General features: G+C 42.2%; 1 protein-coding gene across 6 annotated transcripts in view; it reads right to left on the bottom strand.

Annotated features, from left to right (window-relative positions):
• Positions 1-408: 408 nt before the first annotated feature.
• Positions 409-12160, bottom strand: part of CPEB3 (cytoplasmic polyadenylation element binding protein 3) — a 191860-nt gene continuing 180108 nt past the window's right edge. For all 6 annotated transcript variants that reach the window (XM_039230189.1, XM_039230192.1, XM_039230191.1 and 3 more), the window contains one exon: positions 409-756. In XM_039230189.1, the coding sequence (XP_039086120.1) occupies positions 529-756 (228 nt within the window). In that variant the 3' untranslated portion in view covers positions 409-528. The remainder of the gene's footprint in view (positions 757-12160) is intronic.

A 12160-nucleotide genomic window follows, 5' to 3' on the forward strand; every position in this document is an offset into this window, starting at 1 on the left:
TAATGATTGCTGAATTGTTGTGAAGTTTTTGCTACATCTGCCACCTACTCACGAGTATTGCCTTTGGTAAGTCTTTTCCTAGGGGCGACTCTCTAGTTTCTGAAAATAAGTGCATGCTCCTGTTCAAAAACAACTGGAACAACAACAACAACACAACAACAACACAACAACAACATACAACAGCAAAAAAAAAAAAAAAAAATCACAGACATCAACCTGATGGCCGCTGATGAGAATGGCAGTCTACGAGTGACAAATCAGGGGTGAGAAATTAAGGTACCAAGCAGACAAAGGTGTGAATCAAAGTGCAAATCAGTACCGTTATACACTCTGCAATTCTGCATTATACTGGACGCTGAGTTCAGTAATATGACTGTAAATAATAGTAATAATAAAAAGACCCATTTCTTCTTTAAAAATCGAGAACGAATGCACAGATTTCCAGAACACTGTAAGCCCTGAGGCAGTGCCCTCTCTTTTCCCTCCTTGTTATCTACTCCAGTACTTGTGGCTGGGTCTGCCCTGGGCTCAGCTCCAGCGGAACGGGACGTGCCGAGGGCGATCGCCTCCCTCCTTCACCAGCGGTTTGTGGAACTCCCGCCCGGCGCGGGAGTGTATGCTCGCCCAGCAGTACTCGCAGTAATACTGCAGACAGGTGACGTTGGCACAGAAGAACGGGGCAAACTTCCCACCACAGCGTGTGCCCTGGCACTCATCACACATCTGATCATCCAGCACATATGGCTTCACTTCCACCTGGACCCAAAGAGGAAAGACAGAAAAAACTGTTTAGCAAAGCTTCCTCACGTTTCTTCCTTTGAGACTGTACAACACAACTTAATGACATGTGTCAGTCAGACAAAGGAGTGCAAATCAGTGCTCTGAACTCAGTAGCTCTCAGTAGCTGAGACTCTGGGCTGTGAAACTGCTCAATTTACAGCTTGTGTGATCACAGGCAAATTCTTTTTTTTTTTTTTTTTTATGTTTTATTTATTTTTTGAGACAGGCAGAGACAGAGCACGAGGCAGGGAGGGGCAGAGAGACAGGCAGATACAGAATCGGAAGCAGGCTCTGAGCTGTCAGCACAGAGCCCAATATGGGGCTTGAACCCACAAACATGAGATCATGACCTGAGCCGAAGTCGGAGGCTTAACCGACTGAGCCATCCAGGCGCCCCAATCACAGGCAAATTCTTAACTGCTCTCTGTGCTTTTGTGTGCTCTGTGTATCTGTAAAGTGGGCATACTTCACACACACACTCACTCACTCACTCATTTGTGTGTCTGTAAAATGGGTACAACGTTTGCCTCCCAGGGTACTGGTGAAGATTAAGAGAGGTAGTATATAGGGGCACCTGGGTGGCTCAGTTGGTTAAACGTCTGATTTTGGCTCAGGTCACAATCTCATGGTTCAGGGGTTTGAGCCCCGTGTCAGGCTCTGTGCTGACAGCTCAGAGCCTGGAGCCTGCTTCGAATTCTGTGTCTCCCTCTCTCTCTGCCCCTCCCCTGCTCACACTCTGTCTCTCTCAAAAATAAACATTTAAAAAACAGTAAAAATAAATTTAAAAAAATAAGAGCCGTAGTGTATGCAAAAGCACAAGCTGAATCCCAAAGGCCAGGCAGCACCCGGCCATATGGGACGAGGGAGGGCAGGTCAGGGGGAGGAGCCAGCAGGGACAAGGCCCATAAGCCCTCGAAGGCAGGGCCCAGAGTTGGGGACTGGCTGACGGGAGCCAGGCAAGAGGGGAGAAGTCACATTGGCTAGCAGGGCAGGCTGAGCTGTGATACCACAGGGAGGCTCTGGGCCTCAGTGTTTTATTGACAGGCTTCCAGAAGTCCAATATCCCAGTACCGTGTACAGCAGACGAGGGGAAAGTGGAGGGGGCCAGTGAAATGTTAGCTACAATAACAATTCAGCTTTTTCCTTTTTTGGACTTTATTGCTTTCCTCTCCCCCCAAAACCGGAAGCTTCAACAGAGAAGAGCTTTTCATCACAGCCATTCAGGGCATGTTTTTTAATTCACACGAAGCGGCTGCTGTGTACGTGAGAACCAGAAGCAAGGGAGAACAAAGTTACTGGAGTCTTCCCCAGGCCCCCTTCCTAGAATCTCAGACAACGAACATCATTCACCTTTTTATCTCGGATGTTAGATATCGCCAGAAGGTGGGGAGTCTGTGATCGGGCCCCCTCCCACACAGCCCTCTGGGGCCATTCTGGGGAAGAGTGACCGCTGTGGCCACAGAGACAAGGACCCATCATGGCTTTGTGATGGGGGCTAACTGCCTGGCGATTCAAGCTGTCTCTAGGTGGAGCCAGGAGGTTCTAGCAGGGCACAAGGCAGGTGCCGGAGAAGGACGGCAGGGTGCAGGGAAAGGGGGCTGACCTAGGATTCGACACTCTGGTTTCCTGGTGCCCCTCCCCTTTGGAGAGTCGTCTGCTGGCCTCCTCTAGCCACGAGAGCCAGTGCGGGGGCCCGTCGGCCGGCCAGACAGACACTCCTTGGAAGATCCACCTGAGAAGACCTGTTTCAGCTCCTGGTGACTCAGGGAGAAATGTCTTCACTCTGGCTCTGGTTCCCTCCCTCCAGTTTCCCCCTCCTCAACCTGACAAGTTAGTGAAGGGGCTTCTGAAAAATCTCTTGCATTGATCTCTCTGCATCATAATTAAAACTGTGGTGGCTTTGGGTTCACCTGCCTGGGCTCGGATCTAGGTCATATTAGTAGCTATGCAAGTTTAGACAAGTTTCTCTTAGGCAAGGCCATTCAGAGCCTGTTTCCTCATCACTGGGGGAGAAGAATGCACGCTTGATAGGGTTCCTACGAAGATTAATGAGTTAAATAACACAAAGCACGCAGAAAAGTCCTGGCACACCCTGAGCATGAAGCCTGAGTCTCAGTCCTGCTGTGTCCCCTCTATTCTTGGCCGTCCCACCTCATACCGATGGCCTCTACACTGGCCACCAGGCTCCAGGCCTGCCCTGGCTCAATCCTCCTAGGAACATGCTGATACTTCAATTAATCCATTTCCACAAGGTGCCTCTCCTGGTCACAAGCCATTCAAATTCTCCACTGCAGGGCGCCTGGGTGTCTCAGCTGGTTAAGCATCTAACTCTGGATTTCAGCTCAGGTCATGATCTCACGGTCTGTGACTTGGAGCCCCTCACTGGGCTGTGTGCTGGCAATGTGGAGCCTGCTTGGGATTCTGTCTCTCCCTCTCTCTCTTCTAAATAAATAAACTCAAAAATATTTTTTTAATTAAAAAATATTATCAAAAAGTCGCTTTGCGCTAGACTGGAATCTCCCTAATTGCTCTTTCCATATTTGTGTGTATTATAAAAGGCTACTCTCTTTCTTGCAGAGAACAATCCTCTGCCCATTTTTAAATTGTACTGTCTTTTTGTTGTTGAGTTGTAAGAGTTCTTTATATATACTAGATACGAGACTTTTATTAGACATATGATTTGCAAATATTTTCTATTTTGTAAGCTGTTTTACTTTCTTGACAAGGTCCTTTGATGCCAAAAGTTTTTAATTTTGATGAAGTTCAATGTACCTATTTTTTATTTTGTTGTTCCTCCCTTTGATGTCATATTTAAGAATCCACTGCCAATCCAAGGTCATAAAAATTTAGCCCTGTTTCCTTCTAAGACTTTTACGGTTTCAGCTTCTGTATTTAGGTCAATTTTTAGTAAATTTTGTATTTAGTGTGAGACCAGGGTCCAACTTCATTTTTTTGCATGAGGATATCCAATTGCCCCAGCACCATTTGTTAAAGAGACTTTTCTTTACCCATGAATGGTACTGGCAACCTTGTCAAAAATCAATTATAGTTCCAGCCTTCCTTAACTATTTCAGTCCCACAGGGATCTACTCCTTTCTTCTGTTTTTTAAGTTTTTAATGTTTATTTTTGAGAGACAGAGAGAGAGAGAGAAAAGAGAGGAGGAGGGGCGGGGGGGTGGGGTGGGGCACAGAATCCGAAGCAGGCTCCAGGCTCTGTGCTGACAGCTCAGAGTTGAACTCACAAACTGGGGAGATCATGACCTGAGTCAAAGGGGATGCTTAACCAACTGAGCCACCCAAGTGCCCCCTACTCCTTCCTCCTTTGAACTTAACACTGCATATTGCTCCTCTGGCATTTCCTATCTATAGTCCTGCCTTGGTCGGCATCTCTCCTGAGCTTCAAGCAACTTGAGGACAGAGTCCTGGAGCAAGACAGGGCAGAGGCAGGTCCAGGGAGGAAGGTGCCCTACAGAGACTGTAGACTTGTGGGGGAGCGGAGCTATTGGCTTCTAAGAGTTTATCTAATCTGGCCTGATCTCCCTGCATCTGAATGCCAAGAAGGAGTCAGGATGGTGGAATAAATCCCCTCTGCCCTGAGGCTCGAGGCCTCCCAGTGGAGGCAGGACACTCCACCTGCTTTTCCACCACCAGGCCCTGAGCACGGGACAACTTTGCTTCTACCACCGCATAGACACCTATACTCAGGGTGATCCAGCAACCAGATGTGAGCCCCAATAAGCCTAGGTCAGAGACCAACAGCAATCACACTCAGCAAAAGACAGCTGCTGGAGGAGAAAGATAATAGCCATTTATCATACATACAAATATAAAAAGAGCACATAAAGAGATTCAAGTCTAGCACAAAGGATGTCGACACTCTGGTAACATATTCTTTAAAAAAGGTTACTTTTGATTATGTAGTTATGTGGGTTTCCCCCTCCTCTGTTTTTTTTTAAGAGCTTAATTTTTTTAAATTGAGGTTAAAGTCATCAAAAATTAACCATTTTAAAGTGAACAAGCCAGGGGCATTTAATAATTCACAATGTTGGGTAACTACTACCTCCATCTAGTTCCAAAACACTTTCGTCCCCCAAAAGGAAACCTCTTACTCCCAATTGTGTGTTCTAAAGAACTCCTGTTTTATAAAGATACATACTGAATTGTTTAACTGAATTACTGCATGGTGAAAATACATGATCTGGGATCTGCTTCAAAATAACCTGGGGTGAGGATGAGAAAGTAGACAGAGATGCAGATGAAACAAGATTGGTCAAAAGTTGGTAACTTTTGAAACTGGATGATAGGAATACTGTATGTTGACAACTGTAACTGGATGATGGGGTTCATTAAAATATTCTCCATACTTTTTTATGATGATGAAGTTAAAACATCTAAACCATAATTTTTTGGCTAAGTTATCAGCTGAGCTGAAGAGAGGATAACCACTGCTGAGGCTGTTTAGTGGCCTAGAAGATCAAGTGGTAGGCATATTTCAAAGCTTTAAGAAAAAAGTAATTTCAAAAAGTAAAAGAACAAAGATGAGAAATTTTAGAATCGATTCAAGAGAACCTAAAAGACAAATAACGAAAGTTCCAGAAGAAGGAATAATAAAGGGGAAAGTTAATAAGCTGACAAGAGCCCTGAAATTGCATATCAAAAATACTACCAGGTCCCATCTGGACTGATGAGAAGAAATATATATACCGGGGCGCTTGGGTGGCTTAGTCGGTTAAGTGTCCGACTTTCGCTTAGGTCATGATCTCACGGTTCGTGGGTTCGAGCCCCACGTCGGGCTCTGTGCTGACTGCCAGCTCAGAGCCTGGAGCTTGTTTCAGTCTGTGACTCCCTCTCTCTCTGACCCTCCCCTGCTCACGCTGTCTCTCTCTCTCCTAGAAATTAAAAAAAAAAAAAAAAGTATATATATATATATATATACCACCAGGCAGATCCTGCTAAAATTTGTAGCTAAAGTTTTAGAACTCTAAAGGTAAAGAGAGGGGCCGCCTGGGTGGCTCAGTTGGTTAAGGGTCCAACTTTGGCTCAGGTCATGATCTTGTAGTTTAAGTGGAGTTCAAGCCCCACATTAGGCTCTGTACTGGTGGTGGGGATCCTATTTGGGATTCTCTCTCTCTCTCTCTCTCTCTCTCTCTCTGCCCCTTCCCTACTTGCACTCTTTCTTTCTTTGTCAAAATAAATAAATAAAATAAATTTGAAAAATAAAGGTAAAGAGAAAATGTTAACATGCTTTGAAGTGAAAAGAGCTAGTTATTTATTCTACCAAGGATGGAAAGAAAACAGGCTGGCATCAGACTTCTCACTGGTAACACTAGAAGCCAGAACACCAAGGATTACTATTTATTAGGCTCAGAGAAAAAGACATGCTCCTCAAATTCTGTATCTAGTCAAGGTATTGTTTCTGTGTTAAGAAGACTTCTAGGAAAACTAGTAGCCCAATGCATCCTAGCAATAAAAAGGGGAGAAAATATTCTATTCACAAGTGTGACAAAAGTGATCAATTACTCAGAATGAACCAAACCATAAAGACACAGGATCTACATAAAATGTAAAAAAAGAGAAAATAATCTTAAAAAACACCTAAACCAACTAAGTCAATATGTACAAATTATAGGTAAGGCAGGCTCTCTAAATAAGAACTAGAAACCTAGAAGCTTCAAGCTTTATTTTTATGTAAAAATAAAACATGTTTAAATGGCAAAAGATATAAGAAAAGTTAATAGGCAAATGATGGATCTGTAAAAAAATTACAAACTATAATTCATACCATACAAAGAACTCTTAAAAACTGTTAAGAATAAGACCTACAACACAGTGGAAAAATGGGTATATGATAATTCACATAAGAGTTTGCAGCAATCAAGGGGCTCCTAGGTGCTCAGCTGGTTATGCATTCGACTTGGCGAAGGTCACGATCTCACGGTTTGTGAGTTACAGCCCCATGTTGGGCTCTCTGCTGGCAGCTCAGAGCCTGGAGCCTGCTTCAGATTCTGTGTCTCCCTTTTTCTATGCCCAACTCCTACTGACCTAGCTCTCTCTCAAAAATAATAAAAATTTAAAAAAAGAATTTGCAGCAATCCACATTAAATAAATGTTCACCTTAGTAGTCGGGAAAAAGAAAATTAATTCATCAGATTGGCAAACATCTAAAAGAGATGATTATTACTTATCACTTGTGGATAGAAATGTGAATTGGTACATTTAAAAAAAATGTTTACTGGGGTGCCTGGGTGGCTTAGTTGGTTAAGCGTCCGACTTTCGCTTGGGTCATGATCTCGCAGTTCGTGGGTTCGAGCCCCGCGTCGGGCTCTGTGCTGACTGCCAGCTCAGAGCCTGGAGCCTGTTTCACAGTCTGTGTCTCCCTCTCTCTCTGACCCTCCCCTGTTCATGCTGTCTCTCTCTCTCTCCTAGAAATAAATAAAAATATTAAAAAAAATGTTTACTTATTTATTTATTTATTTATTTATTTATTTATTTATAGAGAGACAGAAGGATAGAATGTGCAAGGGGCAGAGAGGGAGGAAGATAATCCCAACCACACTCCATGCCTTGGAGCCTGATGCACAAAGCATGACCTGGGGCTTGAACTCACAAACCGTGAGATCATGACTTGAGCCGAAGTCAGATGTGCTCAACTGAGCCACTCAGGTGTTCCCTATTTTTTTTAATTAAAAAAATTTTTTTTAACATTTTATTTTTGAGTAATCTGTATTCCCAATGTGGGGCTCGAACTTAAAACCTTGAGATCAAGAGTTGCATACTCCACTGACTGAGCCAGCCATGTGCCCCCGAATTGGTACATTTTAATTTAGTTTAATTTTAGTTTTAGAGAGAGAAAGAGAAAGCAAGAGAGAGAGAATCTCAAGCAGGCTCCATGCTTGATATAGGCTCAATCTCATGACCCTGAGATTAAAAGTCCAATGCCTAAATGACTGAGCCACCCAGGTGCCCTGGTACAACATTTTTAAAAAGCAAACTAGCAAATTGTTAAAATTAAAACTATATATACTCTTTGGCCCAATAATTCTACTGTTGGCTGTTGTTAATGCTATTATCCCAATGCTTGGAAATATAACCACCAGATGAAAGGATACATATAAAGTATATTTAATGCAGAACTGTCCCTAATGGTTAAAAAAAAAAAAGAAAAATAAATGTCCACCTACAGAAGAATGAATAAAATGTACATCTACCCCATAAAATATCATGCAGCCATGAACAAGACTGAATTAATGCTCTACCTGTCAATTTAAAAGGATTTCCCTAAAATAGGGATGTTAAGATCAAGTGGAATGATGGATACAAACACCCACTGCAACTGTAAAAACACTGAACAAACAAGTGTAAGGTCAGGCAATAGGTTTGTGCTGATATCTGAAAATGCAATATGAATAAAACGGCATCTTCTGTCTACTTAGGCTTCTAGCTGAGCTCGGCAACAATGTTGCTTAACAGCTGAGGGGTTCTGATGGATATAGTCAACACAATACCTGGGCAGACAAGTCATGAAGCTCCACAGTCATGGCTCTTGGCCAGGGGTACACAGTATGGCTTATTTAATCAGCTTCCTTAGAGAACAATGGATTCCTTGTAAGTTACTTTTCCAGAGCAGACATTTTTCCTTTTTGGTGCTAAAACATCTTGAATTTTGAGGGTTTTTTCATGGAAGTCTTCCTAAAATGTACTATTTATTCTGCCCCATATGAAGCAAGGGACATTATAAATGTCTTTTAGAATACTGCCAGGTAAATCAATGCAGTGGGCAGGTTTTACTTTTTCTGTCGTCCCCTTTAAAACCTGTCAGTCTGCAATCACTTCTAATAAAACCTTTCAATGACCATAAATTTGCATCTTCCAATTCTTTTTTTTTCAAATCAAAGCTTTAAACATTTTTTAATATTTATTAAAATTTAAAAAAAAGTATTTATATTTGAGAAAGAGAGGGGAGGAGGGGCAGAGAGAGATGGAGACTGAATCCAAAGCAGGCTCCAGGCTCTGAGATGTCAGCCCAGAGCCCAACACTGGGCGCCTGGGTGGATGAGTCAGTTAAGCATCTGACTTCAGCTCAGATCATGATCTCACTGTAAAGCCGCTTTTAGCACCTGCACAAAGGTGTTGATCCAAGGAGTAGAGGCTTGCCCAGAAGATAAGACATATACTATGACTCAAAACGATTCACACAGATGTTCATGATGGTTACCACAATTTCTTAAAGGGCAATAGTCAAGCAGTATCTCTGACAATTTATAACAACAAAGAGAAGTAGATGTGTGAAGGACATTGGTAGTTAGGAATTCACATGCTAAAGAGTGATTTTGTCTCAAATGGATTCACTCATACAGAATGCTTGTTTTTTATAAGCCATCGTATTAAAAACTGAAATACAATGGAGAATAAGATGTAGTTCTTCCCTAAAATAATTTATGATCTGAAGAGTTTCTTAAAGGCACTCCCAAACCATTTGCAACTTTTGCCTTACCTGAACACTATCTACTATTACACGATGTTTTACTTGACTATTCACATTAATCCTATTTTTCCCAATAAACAGGTATGTAACTACTAAAATGAAAATGGGTTTCTCTGTTAATCACTTAAATCATCCATAGTATCAATAAGCTGTTGTAACATGTGGAGACACTCACCTACTGGGATATTACTGATCTACACTTCCATTATTGAAATCCAAATACTATAGTCCTATGCAAAGCCAGTCACATCATGAAACGGACCCTCTGCTTCAAAGGGATTTACAGGTATAGAAGATGAAAACTTCCTACAAGGTGACACCTGAATTCAGTAACACACATCTAATGGAGATGACCAGGCCCAAGGATTCTGATGAATATGTGGAACTTCTTGATGAATTGCAATAACCACTGGGGATAAGAAGCACTGATGTGTAACCTGGCTATAAGATGGACAAAGGGAATAATGTATTTAGAATGATATAGGCAAAGAGACAGCCATATTTGAACACACTGTTCTCAATGCTGACATTGTTTTGTATCTAAGAAGCTAGAGAAAATATTTCTGTCTGCAGCTTTTTTGATATCAGTCAACAAAATGACCTCCCAATGTAAATAAAGCAATGACGAAATAGCTCTTGGCGGTAGAGAGGAGATACCTCGGGAGAAGAGAAACGATGTACAGATCCAGAATTCCCTCTTCTCGGACCTGAAATGTTGCATAAATGAGAAGGGGGGCAGAAGTCAAGGTTAAGCTCAGTGTGAATGATGTGCTAAACATCCTATTAAGGACAGCTGAAGAACGGCGTCTGCCACAGTCTGCCCCGTGGTGACAGGGACAATCAAATTAAGTCTGTCAGACACGCAGCCACCCCAAAGCAGGTGAGGTGTGCTTACAGGGGGCTGGAAGTCGAGTAGAAGCAAAGATTCTAGATAATGGAGTCAGAGTGGACAAACTGGAGAAAGAGGCCGAGTGAATAAGTACAACTGAATAAAGACATATGGAAAGGCTTGCTCAGAAGTCAGGTAGGCCATTTCTTATCATCTGCAGTAACATGCTTTCTGGAAAAAATGTATTATTTGGTGTACTAACGCTTTTCAACATTATGTACTCCTAATCTCCTTGGCATGTGTCGCAGAGTACATCTATCCATGCCTAAAAACCACAGTAACCTCATTAACATTCCCACTGAACAGGGTGTCTTTATAGCGGCTAAAGCAGGTCCTCTACCAGCAGGCAATACTAAGATTGTTTGGACATAAATTTTTCGTTTTCCAATTGACTATGAGCTGGAATCCTGCTGTTTAGAAAGCAGACGACAGATGCCTAGGAAATCAAAGCAGCAATGTGAAAATGGCTTTTCCTTAGCAACAAAGTTATCCACAACCTTCCAGATATAGCAAATATTCACAGTTGTTAATTTTAGAAGCAATCTGGGGTAGATTAAAAAAAATACGTGAAATGGTTTGAACTTTCTTTTTACCTTTCAAAGGATGGGACTTACTATTTTCTCAAGTTAGAGGAGAAGAAAGGTTTTAAAATCATCCTTGTGCTTTTCCCACAGTTCTGAGTGTGCTTATGTTGCCACCTTTGCCACATGTTTACAGAGCACAGAGGGATCTGTGAGGGCTCTGTTTGGCCTTAAGGTAATGTCTTCATGAAACAAAGAAGGGCCATCTGACAGGCTCCCACACACTCCACAGATTCACCCCTGAGTCCGGTTCTCCTCTGTGCTATTTGGAAATGGGGCTGAAGGGGAGGATATAAATCAGCTCTAAATCATGTTCTGATAGCAGAAGAATATATCGTGTGGGGAACAAAGGGTAAGAAAATCATTAAAGATCTGTAAAATGCATAATTCCCCATGGCATCACCACCATCCCAGAACGAATGAGGACGCAGAGCACCCTGGCTCCATCCATTAACTGGCTATTTCAGTCTTGCAGGCCTCAGTTTCCCCTAAGAAACAGCTCACTGACTAACATTCCCTGACTTCTGGGGTTAAAGAACTTGAATGTCCTACTGAGATAACTCCTTAGAAAAATGGCAATGGTCTTTTTCCCATGAGTATTCTCATAAACAGCCTCTATGCTCAAATATGAGCAGGAAAGAACAACGTTTGATCACTCTAAAGAGTTTTAATATTAAAATTATCCCAATTCCAAACGAAAAGATATAAAAAGAGAGAACAGGACAGGAGAGATCAGGGGTCAAGACTAGGAAGGAGAGACAAGACAAAAAGTTTCCATGCTGTTCAGAGAAGAGGAGTATCTTTCTTTGGATGACCCGAACTCCATTAAAAAAAACTATTTCTAGTCAAAGGCTCTGAGATTCCCAGAGCTTCAAAATAAGCCCAGCAAGGATTAGTTCAGATGATATTTGAACTCACTTCTGGGTGTTGCTTCCTCTCAAAGGGTCAAATGAAACACACCTATGGCTACAGCTGGGGAGTTTTCAAGTCGGCAGTAGGAGTCCCAGACTAAGGCTAGGACCATAAATAGTCTGGGAACAGGTCATCAGAACCTGTACTTCTTTTGCTATTGAGTCATCTTATCTATTCCAGCTGTAGCTGAGGACAAAGTGTGGTATCATCAGCATTTCTGTTAGTATGGTTACTGGGTCATATTCATCTTCATGCAGGCTAAAAATATAAATCCTTTATAGTTTGTGGCTAAAATTCAAGCCCAACATGTTTCTAGGGAAGAGAGAATAAAAGATTAAATATGTGAAGTACTTGAAGTGCTTGCAAAGAAAGGTGCGATGGGTAAGATCTCATGAAATCAAAAATAGTTATTCTAAAGGATGCTATTCAAAGCAAATATTACGCACTATGGCTTGGCTCTCACAACGTTCCTTAAATAGGGGCACCTGGGTGGCTCAGTCGGTTAAGCATCTG

The sequence above is a fragment of the Hyaena hyaena genome, unplaced genomic scaffold (genome assembly GCF_003009895.1).
Source record: "Hyaena hyaena isolate Hyena2069 unplaced genomic scaffold, ASM300989v1 scaffold_44, whole genome shotgun sequence".
Classification (NCBI taxonomy): Eukaryota; Metazoa; Chordata; class Mammalia; order Carnivora; family Hyaenidae; genus Hyaena; species Hyaena hyaena.